The 14,807-nt window shown below is 34.6% G+C and overlaps 1 protein-coding gene and 1 pseudogene across 2 annotated transcripts in view; one reads left to right on the top strand and one right to left on the bottom strand.

Moving 5' to 3' along the window:
- The window catches only part of Uhrf2 (ubiquitin like with PHD and ring finger domains 2), a 77,391-nt gene extending 70,735 nt beyond the window's left edge, over positions 1-6,656 (top strand). For both annotated transcript variants that reach the window (XM_076845989.2, XM_076845990.2), the window contains 4 exons: positions 562-658; positions 983-1,140; positions 4,536-4,634; positions 5,629-6,656. In XM_076845989.2, the coding sequence (XP_076702104.1) occupies positions 562-658; positions 983-1,140; positions 4,536-4,634; positions 5,629-5,775 (501 nt within the window). In that variant the 3' untranslated portion in view covers positions 5,776-6,656. The remainder of the gene's footprint in view (positions 1-561; positions 659-982; positions 1,141-4,535; positions 4,635-5,628) is intronic.
- Positions 6,657-9,584: 2,928 nt separating this feature from the next.
- Positions 9,585-13,545, bottom strand: LOC143386135 (zinc finger protein 639 pseudogene; annotated as a pseudogene).
- Between the last annotated feature and the right edge of the window lie 1,262 nt (positions 13,546-14,807).

The raw sequence follows: 14,807 nt of genomic DNA, 5'->3' as shown, positions 1-14,807 counted from the left end.
ATTATGTGTAACTATAATGTACTAATAAAAGCATTTTTTTAAAAGTCTTTTATGTGGTAGAAAATTGAATAATTTAGTTGTTTTACATTTTATAAAAGCTTTATCGACCTCCATTCCTAATTTGGAAGATGAGAAATTTGTCCCTTAATTTTCTATTTTAGATTGACTCCACAGTTTGCTATAATACCATCTATTTGATTACTGTCTGTTGTGTTCTATGGTTGCTCTTCACTTTAACTTATCTAGATTCTTCTTAAACTTCTCAAACTACATAGACATAACTTAAGATTTTTTGTTTCTTAGATCTGAAAGTAGATCATTATATTATAAAATGGAATGTTTTAGCAGTAAAAGCTACATAGTTTTATACTGGATTGGGGATTTTACTACTCTTCTATCCTTTGAAGTTTTCTTTTTTAATTGTGTATCTCCTTTGTGTAAATTCTTAAAATTTGTGGAGGTATAGACCACCTCCCTTAAAATTTCTCACTGGGATCTAGAGTCTCCCTTCTCTGTGAGGCTTAAGTCTTTGTTGTCCTTTTCACCCTCCACCACCATCAGTATCCAGCAGGTTACCCTTCAGATAAAGAAGGGAAGAAGACTAAAGGGCAGTCAAAGAAGCAGGCCAACAAAGCTACAAAAAGACCAACCTCAGATGGTGAGTAATGATTGTAGAGTATATATATCCTATTAACATACATTTTAATATTGGAAATCTTGAGAGAATCATAAGAAATTAAAAGAAAAGGGCTTTTGTTGTTTTGGGGGAGATGGATCTTTTCGTACATTTTAATAGTGTCAGAGCCATAACAGAAGCAATTATGGTATCCTAAATGCTAAAAAGTCAGATGCTACTTTATGTGGGTATCTTCCTTCTAAATATTGCTGGTACTCATTAACTCTTTTGTTAAATGGTTCTATTTAATAGTTTTAAACAGAACTGTGAATGTCTCCTGACATTTTTTTTTTTTAATAAATATAGATGAGTGTCCAAGTGCCTCCAAAGTGTTCAAAGCATCAGATTCAGCAGAAGCTGTCGAGGCTTTTCAACTCACCCCTCAACAGCAGCACTTAATTAGAGAAGACTGTCAAAACCAAAAGCTGTGGGATGAAGTGCTTGCATCTGTTGTGGAAGGACCAGTATGTACAGTTTTTTTTTAAAACAAGAATGTTCTACTATTAACAACTAATGAAAAGTAATTTCCTTATGAAGTATGATTTTCTCAAGTCAGTCAAAATTGACTTCTATTCAGTTTTATCATTCAGTGTCACCACTTTTCAGAAATATCACAGGCAATAAGTTTAAATGCTTTTAGATTTATTTTAAACCTCTTACAGTTTGGATTTTTATTTCTGTATGTGTGAAAATAATAATTTACATTGAGGTACTGCTATTCCTTGGAATAATTTTCAGTTGTGAAACAGTCAACTGAATCTAAAACTCACCAAAAGTTTTTGTTATAGTTCAGTTATCCAGTAGCATAACCCTTAAGCAATTTGATACATAATTTGCAAAACCCATGTGTTCAACTTAGGGATAAAATGAACCAGTATTATTTAAATATTTTATGTTTTTAAATTTTTTTCCCCTCTGTTTGGTATTCATAAAATTTTAAAATAAAATGAATTACAAGGTTAATGTTTGGATTGCATATTCAGCTGTGTTCTATAAATGAAGCTTAAAAAAAATTCCCAAAGTTAGAGACTTCAAATATAAATAATCAGTTCTTTCCTATTTGCTTTTATTGTGTTATTAATTTTGCTTATAAATGTGATCAGCTATTAGATATTGACCTCTTGTCATTTACGATACAGTTAGGGTTTTTTTTCCCCTTTTCAAAGTATTGTGATGTGCAGATATTGTGGGTAAACTCTAATTAAAACTCCATCTTATCATCTTTTAGTAATTTCTTCCTTCTAGCATTCCCTTTATTTTTCTCATTGCATTAGCTAGAAATTCTCATGTCTGAAGTGGAGTTATCTCTGTACTTTTTGTCTAGAGTTGAAGTTGTGTTGCATTTTGTTAGGGAGATAGTTGACATTATTATATTAAGAATCTTCCTTATAACTAATTAGAACAAATTTTAAAATTTTAAAAAATATAAAAAAAGAAAAAAATCTTCCTAGTATCTTTTTATATTGTTAGAAAGTGAAGTTTAGTGAAACTTATCAAAAACTCTTTAGATTTACATTGGAATCATCATTCTCTTTGCTTGTAAATGTGATATGTTGGGTTATCCTTGATAAAATGAGTCATGTTTGGAAGATACAGGAAAGTGATTTTACTCTCTGAGAAGTAAAAAAGAAGCTTGCTTTCTAGCTCAGAGACTCAGGCATACTAATGACTGTTAGATGCATTTTCACTAAGGTACAATAATCAGTTGTTAATCAGTGTCTAATTATTCTCTAATTGGGGAGGATACATCTGGTTAGTGATAATTCAGGTGAGTCTCCAATATGCGGGTATGTAGGGGACAAAGTAGCAGATACCGATGGAGCAAAAGTCACCTGAGGACATGTGAAATTCTCTTCCCTGTGGGTATTGTCCTGCATATGACAAGATCTGACCTACTTAGGTCAGATTAATATGACCTTGCTGCTAGTGATTACTCTGGACATTTATGTAATGTTACCCTGGACATGTTTCATATCCATTCTCTTCAGATAAACTAGAAGCATATTTAATAAGCCAAGAAAAAAAGTTGTAAACCAATGATGACTTTTATATAAATATATGTGTATACATTTCTGACCAAATTCCCTCTATGATTGACAGCTACAACTACTCAGTAATTTCCTCTTGCTACTCTTTTGTGTATATATTGCTGACTGAAGTTCTGTCTATGCTACTTAAATATACTGGACTTGTGTCTATAGGACTTTACATACATACTGTCTCTGACTAGAATTCTCTCCTTTGCTATTTTCATGTGTCTCATTCATTTATATACTTCTTCATGCAAATATTACATTACTCCTTCTCGGAGGAGGAGCCTTCTCCAGCTACCCTTTTCTAAAACAACTTCTCTTGAATTTTTTGCTTTAACTTGCTTTGTTTTCTCAGTATCCACTATCTGAAATTAATTTATTTTTTGTCTGTTCTTCTATAGGAATATAAGTTTCATTAGAACAGAAACTTTTTTTTTGTCTGCTCTTTAACAGGAATGTAAGTTCCATTAGAGAAGAAGCTTTTTATTATCACTATGTAGATGAGTATCTAGCATGTTATGAAACCTCAAAATATCTATATTATATACCCATATTTTAGACACTATGGAGGTAGAGGTACCAGGAAAATATCGGTCATTAACAAAGTAGCTTGTCAAAGAGAGGAGGGTGCCTGGTATAACCAAGTTTGGGTATTTTTAACACCTCTCCCTAAGTACCATATTCCTTTAATGCATTTATTATTCACTTTCATAATCCATGTTAACATATCGATATCAAGGCATCTTTTGAAATGTGATACTTTTTTAAATTCTTGTAAATTCTACTTTTTCTATTTATGAAAAAGAAAAACATAAAAAATACTCCCTTACTACCAAAAGTAATTGACTGGAAGATCATCCTTATAACTATTCAAAAAATGCCTTTTTTTCTCCTAGTTAAAAATAAAATAACCAGGGTAAAATGGAACCAGTAATAGCTTCTGAAGATATAGGGTATCCATTTGATCCTGTTTGCTTTAGATGGCTCTATTTTTTATAATCTTATCCCACTTCAGGTAAACATTAACAATAGGAAAAAATGAGATTTGGGAATTGAGGCAAAATATTACAGAAATTTTTAGAAAAATAAACATGTTGACGCTTTGTGGCATAGATACTACTAATTATTATTACCTAGTGTTTTCTTTTTAATCTTCAAAAAAATGAAGTTTTATAACAACAAAAAAATCGACTAGATAATGCCTTTCATATACTAGAATGCTGATGGATAAAAAGATCAATATGTAATAACTTTGAGACAGGTTGTTTCTTTTGTTGTTGTTTGCAGTGCTGAGCATTAAACCTAGAGCCTTCTGTATGATAGGCAGGTGCTCTACCACTGAGCTACAACCCCAGCTCCTGTTTTGTTTTTGCTTTTGTTTTTTAGGTGAAAAATAGTTATCCCTGGAATATGAGATTTAGTGGGACTTGGGGGGTTTCTTCAGTTTCTTTCATATGTTTGCTTGTCTTAATTAAAATTACTGCTTGGAGCTAGGCACCAAGCGTGGCACATGACCGTAATTACAGCTTCTTTAGAGGCTGAGACACGAGGATTGTGAGTTCAAAGTTGGCCTCAGCAACTTAGCAAGGCCCTAGGCAACTCAGCGAGACCTTGTCTCTAACTAAAATATAGGGGCTTGGGATGTGGCTCAGTGGTGAAACACTCCTGGGTTCAATCCGCAGTACCAAAAAGAAAAAAATTAGAACTTGGTTTTCTTAATAGAAAGCATATTAAATGTGGAAACATTTTTTCCTCTTGATAATTTAGAATTCCTTCAGTATATTATGAACTGATAACCTTTTTTCTTCCCCTTGGGTACCATGTAGAATTTTCTGAAAAAATTGGAACAATCTTTTATGTGTGTTTGCTGCCAGGAGCTAGTTTACCAGCCTGTGACAACTGAGTGCTTCCACAATGTCTGTAAAGTAAGTAGAATTTCCCTCTCACTTTACCTTGATAGGGCTGAAAGAACACTAAACTGTATACCTGCTTTAGCACATGAAGAAGCATTTTTTCATGAAGAAGAATAGGAACATTACCTGTTAAGAATGTATTATTTGAGGTATTCTACTATTTTTGGAATTATTGAAGAGGGATTGAAATGGAAAAGAAACTAAGTATCATTGCTCCTTTCTATGTAATGGTTTATATATGTTTTATATATTATAGTGCAAACTAAAATGATTTCATGCACTTAATTTTTAAAAATCTAAAATAGTTTCATATACATAATACTAAAATCTAAAAAACATCCTGTTTCTGTAGGATGTTCAAATGAATTGAGTATTGTGTTATCAGTGTGGTATAAAAGGAAAATTTGAGTTTTAGTCAAGCCAAAGTTGGAATCTTGTTTACTGATTGATGGTTTTGTACCCTGACCTAATTTCAGAATTTTAGTTTCTTTTGTAAAATGGAAACAAACCTCCTTCAAATGTTATTGTGCCTGACCTTGTGTTAATTCTCTATTTTTAATACAGCTAAATATATTTTTGGAAGATCCTTTATATGTAAAGCAACTTGATGAAATATGTAATTTAGTTTTAAGCAAGAGAATTCCAAAAAAAAAAAATTTTTTCCTTCTTTAGGGCTCTCTCAGAAGAAAACAAGACTAAAATCCAACATAAAATATTAGACTAATGGAACCATACATACTCTCTAACACCATTATTTTACTGAATAAAGAAATTGAAACATAGAATAGTTAAATCATTTACCTAAAGTCTCACAATATGTGTCAGGTGGAACTAAAGTCATGACTATAGTGCAGATTCAGGCCTTGATGGCTGTTTGTATATTTCTCTTGTTAACAAAAATTAAACTTCAGATTTCTGTTTAAAAGCCTAAGATAGTGAGTTCATACTTGACCCTCTGATGGAATTGTGTGTGTATGTGTGTGGTTCTTTTTTGTTTTTACCTTAGGATTGCTTACAGCGTTCTTTTAAAGCCCAAGTTTTCTCCTGCCCTGCTTGTCGGCATGATCTTGGCCAGAATTACATCATGATTCCCAATGAGATTCTTCAGACTCTACTTGACCTTTTCTTCCCTGGATACAGCAAAGGACGATGATCTGCCTACTTCTGTGTTATTCCTGGTAGCTTCTTGGACAATAAAGAATCTAAAATGGTTGGGGAGGGTGGAAGCAGTGGTGGACCATTTCTCTCACGTTCTGAAGCAGCTATTCCTCTTTCCTACATAGCCATCATCTTGTGTGTAGTAAGAGGCCCATTTCTCAACTGTCTTTTAAATATCAAAAAGGTAGTTCCTTTCAGTAACAACTAGTTTAATGAGTTAAAAAGTCAAAGCTTCAGCTCTAGTTGATATCCAAGTTATGATTTATTTTGCAACTACCTCAGGACAGAAAAGGTTTATGGGGATTTTAAAAATCACTGAATAATTAGTTATATGAGATTTTAGCTACACACTGCCTCCCAAATATTAGTTGTGCCTGGTTATTGTAATTTGATTTTACAGAAAAGGAGATGACACTTGAGATTCTTGGAATGAACGCAGCTTCTGTATTATGCATACTACTTTTTTTTAAATGTCTTTTCCTCCATTACAAGTGTGTGTTTTGCAAAGAAAGTTCATTTTTTAGCCCATTTTGTGAGCTCCATTGTGCTTTTTTTTCCTGGTGTTTTATGCAAGTTGACTACTAATGACTAATAAGAACAATATGAATGCATTGTTGCTGCATTAAGTGTAATGTGGTGTGGTTTTGCAATTAAAAGAGGTATTCTAATGTTCTAGTTGTAAATGTTCATAAAAAGCCACTTCTGTACTAGTCAAACTGCTTTTAGTGAGTCTCACCAGTGTTTTTACATCTGCAGAGTATTGAGGGCTGCGCTAACTTTTGAGAGGTTTGAAATCGCTTCATATTGTGATCCTAAATTTTATATTCACTATATTCCTTTAAAGTATACCTTAATAAATATTTTACGATCAGAAAACGTTCATTTTGCTTTACTTTTCTACATTTTTATGGCTTATATTAGGGTTTTTAAGGATCAATTATTTCCAGAGATTTTTGTTAGGTGTCTTTATTGAAACAGACTTCTTTATTTTTTAAACCCTGAATTTGATAATGAGAACTAGAATGAAGTCTTAAGCACTAAGGACAAATTTCATCCTCACCGATTTTTTTTTTATTCTTACTAAAAATGGGAAATTTTTCAAAATAAGAACACAGTGACTATTCTTTGATCTGTAACTCCTATCTTTTGTTCACTCTAATATAATGAGTGCTTATTTCAGACATGAATATTTTAAAACATTGTACTACTCGTTATACTGTTGTATTTTCATCAGAGAAAATTTTAGATGCAATTGAGTAAGTTTTCTCACCCCTAGAGTCATAGATACATATATCTATAAATAGATATAGATAGATAGGTAACCAACATTTATTGAATATTTAATCTCTGCTAGTTACTTGTACATTTTTATGTGTATTTGTTTGACCCTACAAAGCAACTCTAAGAGGCGGGTATTATTACACTCATTTTTGGATGAAACTCAGTGGCATGGTGAAATTAAATAACTTGCCAAAGGTTATAATTTGCCAAATAAGTGGCAGAACTGTGCTGTAAGCTTAGGCAGTCTGGTGATCTTTACCTTCCACTACATCGGCTCTCACCCTTGAATATATAACATACTAGTTTCATTGCTTTCCTGCATTCAATTAAATTCAAAACTGGGTTCTGAAAAACACTTATAGCATAGTGATTAGGAGATGACAATGATTCCAACATTGGTAAGTTATCCCCAAATTTGTGAAGAATCAAGTTTAATTAGAGTCTTCTTAGATTAAAAGTTATTCATTAAGTTGTGTTATCAGTGCTGCATTCATATTAAATGAAGGGTGGGAAATATCCCCAAGTTTCAGCTATTTAAACTAGTTTAGGCTGATGCTTTTGTTAGCAAAATAACTAAATCTCATAGTTATATGTTTTCTTAATTGTGCTATTATAACATGACAGAATAGGAGAAAAGGCTGCTTATAGCTTAACACATTCGTAAGTATCAAGAATGGCCCAAAGGTAAGATGTGTGTGTGTGAGAGAGCTTTTTAATTTTTTTCTTTTTACATAAATACTGTAGTTTGTGCTTAGGGACTTTTAAGAAGAAAAACCACAATACTATTGTCATACTTTTTTTATATTTATTTTTTAATTTTCGGTGGACACAACATCTTTATTTTATTTGTATGTGGTGCTGAGGATCAAACCCAGCACCCCGCACATGCCAGGCTAGCGCGTACTGCTTGAGCCACATCCCCAGCCCCATATTGTCACACGTTTTTAAAAAATAAACTAATTTCTTAACATCATCCAGTATCTAGTAAATGTTCCAGTTTCCTTTGTCCCAAGTGTTGGGTATTTTATTTTTAGTTGGTTTGTCTGAATTAGGGATCCAAATAAAGACCTCACATTGTGATTGCTGTCACTTAAGTATTTTTAAATCTATACATGTCCCCTTAATATTTATCCTCTTAAATCTTTTTTCTCTCTTTATTTACCATTTATATTTTGCATGTTGAAATTGAGTTGGTTCTGAAATGCTTCTGAACAAATAGATTTAGGTGAGGTAGCCTTTTGGTGTAGCTTAAATGTTTATTTTCTGTGAATTGGTATAGAATTAAATCATGATCTGATTTGGATTTGACTTTGGGGAAGGGGTAAACTTTATAGGTTGTATGGTTGTCCTTCAGGAGATATAATATCTCAGGGTCTGTAAGGCTTAAGTTTGAAAGATGAGCTTTAAAAATAATCTGGAATTTAATACACTTAGTTTATCAGACATACAAGCGCGCACGCGCACACACACATACACATACACACACACACACACACACACACACACACACACGACAGTTTAGCTAAAAGAAAGGGCCTTACCTCTTTCCTTATGGCTCTAGATTTCACTATATATAGCTTGCTTTACAAGAACTGGGTAGAGTTCTGTTCTTCCTTGCTCATTGCCTGCTATTTTCTCATTAAGGATCAAACCTTTCCCCAGAATTAAGCTTAATGGTCCATTTACCCCTAACATACATTGAAAGAGTTATCTTGCTTGCCCACTGAATTCTTGATCCCTACAACTGGACTTTAAGAATGCCTGAATGGACCTGATATCTAGTAACCTGGTTTAATATGATCCTATATTGGGAGAGTGGGGGTGGGGAGATTAACCAAAAAAACTTAAATACCAGTCACTGGATATAAGAAATTGAAAACTACTCAGAATGACCAAGCAGACAGATGACTGCCATTGAAAAACTGAATGAAAGAATAGGGCTGGAGATGTAGCTCAGTGGTAAGAACACTTGTCTTGCATGTGTGAGGTTCTGGGTTCAATCCCCAACACCAATGGGGAAAAGAAGAAAAAATAAAGTTTTACAACTATATCCTAAAGTATGAAGTTGTATTGATAGAGTAAAAACAAACTATGTGAAGAGTAATTTGAGAATAAGAGTCTCTGAACTAAACATGATTGTATAAATAAATGCAACAGACAAAACAGAATGGATACTGCCAAAACTTGAATGTATTGCCAAGTAATTTAATTTGTTGCATATGGATATGCCACAGTTTATCTGTTCATCTACTGATTGATATTTGGGTTGTTTCCAGGAGTTTGCTGTTATGAATAAAGCTGCTATGAACCATCATATGTAAGTCCTTGGAAAATAGTCCGACAGTTTCTCTAAAAATTAAATATGCACTTACCATACAACTCATCCATTTCACTAATAGTTATTTACTCAGAAAAATAAAGACATATGTTCAAAGTGATTTATGCCATTATATATTCATGCCAGCAGTGTTTGAGAATTCTGGTTGCCTCATTCTTGGTTTTATCATTTCTTGTAATTTTTAATCATTCTAGAGAGAATGTAGAGAGAGCAAGAGATGAGTGAATTAAATATTGGTGACAGGAGTGGATGGTGGTAGTCATTTGTTCAAGTATTTTTGAAGTGTTGTTCAAATATTTCTGGATCTGAAGCATACATGATAGGATTATACTTCCTAGTCTTCTTGTGTTTGGGTAGGGCCATGTGACCGGCTGGCAAATATTATAGTTTGGATCTTTTTTAAAAAAAAATATTTTAGTATGTTCAATAGTAACATGCCCCTTAAAGTTTGAAGTTACTCTGAAAACCACATTCTTGACAAGTTTTTACATTTGTCAAAGGTAATTTTGCTTAAGAGGCTGTCGTTGTTATACTTACTTGGTTTTATTAATTTACATGCATGCTTATTTACCATATGGCTAAGCAGGTCTTCTGGAGCATGTGTTTTATGTTGACACAAATACTGTTCATTACAACTGTAATGCAAATGTAGACTTCGCTCACACCAATAGAGGTGAACACTAAAGTGGGCTTCTGCAATGTGCTGAGGTTCTCAAAAATCACTGTCCTATAATTACAGTTTACAAATGTAGGGATCTGTTTCATGTAGTTTTGCATGTTTAATCAGAGGCATGTTCGTACAGAAGCTTTCCTTGTATACTCAGCACACATTTGAATCGGTATGTTTATGCTGCAGCTCATATGCTGTTATAAATCAGAAAAAAAAATGTTGACTGTTGAATTCACAAAGATCACCTTTATAGAGGCCACTGCTATAAGATCTCAGTAAAGGCCATTTCTGCTGGGCAGTCACATTCAGAGGTTGTCTCTTGTCAAGAATTTTACAAAATTTAGTGATTTTTTTTATCAGTTTGTTCTTGGAGATTCTCGGGGGTATTGTCTTCTGTCAGTATGTCATCATCCTCAGAAATCATATATATTTTGAAACAATTGGGACATCTTCAGCAATGTGAACTTTTGTAGGATTCTCCTCTTGAGTTTGCTGGTTGGTTGATTGGGATGAGTCACACTCTTCATCACAAATTTCTACATCAGATTTTTTGCCTCACTCCACATCTGCTCTGCATACCTCCTAGTGTGGATCTTGAATCCACTCCAAAGGTCTATATGTTGAAGTCTTGGCCCCAGCCCATAGCTCTATAGGGAGGTGGTGGAACCTTTGGAAAGTGGGGTCTAAGAGAAGGAAGTTGAGGCCACTAGAAGCATGCTGTTGAAGGGGATATTGGGACGCCTTTTTCCTTTCTGGCCATTATGAGAGGAATAGCCCTCTTCTGCCGCACACTCCTACAATGATGTACTGTGCTACTCAGGCCCAAAGCAACAGGGCCAAGTGGCTATGAACTGAAAGCTCTGAAATTATGATCCAAAATAAACCTTTTCCATTGTTAGTCACTTCATGGTCTCAGATATTTTGTCACAGTAACAGAAATCTAACATGGAAAATTGGCACCAAGAATGGGATTATGACTGTGACTATTCCTGATGATATGGTTTAGAAGCTTTTGGCATTAGTTTGTGGAAGAGTATGGAAAAGTTTGGAGAAGTAAGCTAGAGGAAACCTAGAATACAGTAAAAGGAGCTAAATAGGTGATTATAATAAGGACTTAAAAAAAAACTAGAAAAAAAAAAAAAAAACTAGAATGCTGATAGAAATTCAGACCGTAAAGGTAATGCTCATGAAGTTTCATAATGGAAATAGACTCAATTGGAAATTGCACTAAAGGCCATCCTTTTTACACTGGCAAACAATTTGGATACAATTGTATTTGTATACTGAGACTTTGTGGAGCAGAGTTGAAAGGTGATAGACTAGTTTATCCAGTGGAGGAAATTGCAAGTCAGCAAACTATGCAAGCAGTGATATGGGTATTACTGGATGGTTTTTAGCCAAACATGCTGTAAGTATCAGGAGCAAGGGAAACACACAAAACTTTGGAAAACTTTCAGATAACTATAAAAGGAGTATGCTCAAAGGTGCTTCCAAGGATGTGAAGTTGCTCAAGAGGTTAACATCCATTAAGATTGCAACTACTTTGCACCAGGACAATAGGAAACATACCTTGAAGCCATCTCAGCAGTTCTCACTATTTAAATGAGAGTACAAACTCATTGTTACTTCTGCAGGACTGCCTAGGGAATTGTTTGCCCAATGATTCATTTTGTTTCTCAGAGATTGTTAGTCTTGATTCAAGCAGTTTAGGTACAGCACAGAGCTTGGTGTCATCCTTGTGATATTGGTTTTGTGGGCATGCAGAATGCAAGACTTAATGGGGTCATAACTTTCACCAAGGTCTCAAAATTTCATTTAAAGCCTATACAGTGTGTGGTAGGGTCAGAGTTCTTGAAATCAACGTCTGACATAGTGACACATGAATGTGGGTGAATCTAAAGCTGCAGGGGCAACTCCAGGAAGTTAGAGATGTCAAGGGAAGCTGTAAATCAAGAGAGTGGCCCTATGTGGTGGCAGCCAGCAAGGCCATAGGGGCAGGGCTGCCCAACCTTGGGAACCCACATTCTGCCACAGTGTTTCCTGGGTGCCAGACATGGAGACTCAGGAGCTAATGTCCCCCGCCCACCACCACCACCAGTTTCTATCTCACTTTGGTATGATCCTTCCCTTCTGTGTGTCTGTCCCTCCCTTTTAGAATGGGAATGTTTACCCTGAGCCTGTCCCATCATTGTAGCATTGTTGTTTTAATAGGGGCTTACAGCTAAGAGTTTGCCCTGAGTTTCAGAAGAGACTTTGGACTATGACTTTTGAGCAGTGCTATTTTTTAAATTAAATTATTTATTCTCATTTGTTATATATGATGGCAGAATGCAATTCATATTACACATATAGAGCACAATTTTTCAAGTCTCTGGCTGTACACAAAGTATTTTCATATCATTCGTGTCTTCATACATGTATTTAGGGTAATGATGTTCATCTCATTCCACCATCTTTCTTTTGGCAACTCTTCTAGATGGACTGAATGCATTGTGCATTGTGAAATGCACCTTTGGGAGCCAAAGTTGGAATATTGTAGTTTGGATCTTAAATGTCCCACAGTGGTCCATGTGCTTGTCCCCAGCCCATGGCACTGTTAAAAGGTAGTGGAACCATTATGACATGAAGCTTAGTGGAAGAAAGTTATATCTTTGGGGGCATCCTTTGAGGAAGATATTGTAACACCAGCTTCTCCTCTCTAGGTTTCCCAGTCACCATGAGATGAGCAGTTTTCTTCAGTACATGCTCCTGCTAGGATATACTGCATTGCAATAAGCCAACTGACATAAACTAAAACCTCTTAAACTTTGAGCCAAAATAAACTTTCTCTCCTTGTAAGTTGTTTATCTCAGGTATTTTGTCACAGGGATAGAAAGCTAACACAGCCAGTAACTTGTGAGCAAAAATGCCATGTATCATTTTAATCAGAGCATTTCATTGCCCTCTAGAGTTTCTCTTCCGTGGAGACCAGTAGCTCTGCAGGTTAGACTTTTCTATTAGTTTGGATCACAGAATGAGAATGATAAAACCCCAATCCAACTTGTGGTGGACGTGCAACATGAGAAGTAAAAAAATTTTCAAACCCATGAAATTTTTTTGTTATTTGCACAGCATGATCTAGGTTTATTCTTACAGAAAAATTCCTTACTCATCTATAAATATAGAATTATACATTAATTTGTCTTAATTTTCTACCTATGATTTTCATTGTTTTTAAACTAAGTTTTGGAATATCTAAGTCAACTGACTATGAGCAGTTGAAAGTGTGGAAGGCACTCTCTAAGGTGGCCTCAATGATTCCCACTTCTTGGTTGTCATGTCTGCTCTAATATACTCCTCTTAGGTATAGGTTGGACTTAGATTCTTTTAAAATTATTAGAATGCAGTAGAAATAACGGGATGTCACTTCCAAGGTTACCATTGGTTTCCAGTTTGGATGCCCAGTCTCTCTTGATTTGGAGGAAGCCAGCTGCCATGTTATGAGCTGCTGTATGGAGAGGGACGTGTGACAAGAAACTTATGTCTCCTCCACCTTCAGCAAGGCCCTTCAGCCTACCAAAAACCACACAAGTTGAGACTTCAGCACTTTATTGCAACCTTGTGAAAGACCTTCAGCTACAGGTACCCAGGATTCCTGACTCAGAAACAGATAATGAATGCTGTGATTTTTTTTTCCTTCTTCTTCTTTTTGTTTGTATTGTTTTAATTCACTAAGTTTTAGGATAATTTGTTAAGCAGCCAAAGATAAGTAATACAAATAGGGTGACCTTAAATACCAGTTTGCCCAGGACAAATCCAATTTGCACTTTTTACTCCAAATGGTTATGAACAACATTCACTTTTCCTCTTTAAAACATCCCAGATACGATAAGATTGGCTCTACTGCTAGACTTAGTTGAGATTTTGATTCACTTATTTCTGAAATATTCTTTCCCTACCATAGCCAAGGTTTTTTAAATTCATTGGTAGCCTTTTCTTCTTGAAAATATATTCTTAAATATTCTAGTTCATTATAATGAGAAATGATAACTGGCAGAAAGTCCAGCAATCTAGTGGATATATTACCTGGAAATCCTTTGTCTCCAAGCAGCTTCTAACTAAATCTCTGCCAGATTCCTAAATGAAATTTTTGAGGTGCCCCTTATTTCATTCAAAACAACCCTTTATTCTACCTCCCTGGAAGATTGTAAACAAGATACTTTCTGGTTGGTGTCTACTTAAGAAATCTCAATGGGGCTGGGGTTGTGAACAGTATGTATGTCCTCCCAAAACAATGTCTTTCTAAAACACTTCAACTATATTGTTCCCTCAATTCACATTTTAAAACTTTAAAAACCTCATGTTTTAGATTAATGACTAGGGTTACAAAAACAATAGAGTTCCCATGTACTTTTTACCCAGCTTCCCCCAATAATAGCATTTTATATAATCATAGTAAGTTGTCCAAACTAGGAAATTGGCAAAGACACAATATTAACTAAGGTTTTTGCATGAATTCATTTTGAGTGTATGTGTATTCTATGAAACTTTATTACATGTATAGATTCCTGTAACCACTCAATGTTCCATCATCATTAAACAGTTCCCCTTTTACTACCCCTTTAGAGTCATACCCTAACCTTAACTCATGATAGCCATTGCTATAATTTTGTCATTTCGAGAATGATAATAAATGGAATCACACAATATGTACCTTTTTGAGGTAGGCTTTTTCTCACAGCATGACAGTCTTGACATC

Source organism: Callospermophilus lateralis, chromosome 2 (assembly GCF_048772815.1).
Source record: "Callospermophilus lateralis isolate mCalLat2 chromosome 2, mCalLat2.hap1, whole genome shotgun sequence".
Lineage (NCBI taxonomy): Eukaryota > Metazoa > Chordata > Mammalia > Rodentia > Sciuridae > Callospermophilus > Callospermophilus lateralis.
The sequence above is the reverse complement of the archived record's forward strand: the minus strand, read 5'-3'. Positions and strand labels throughout refer to the sequence as shown.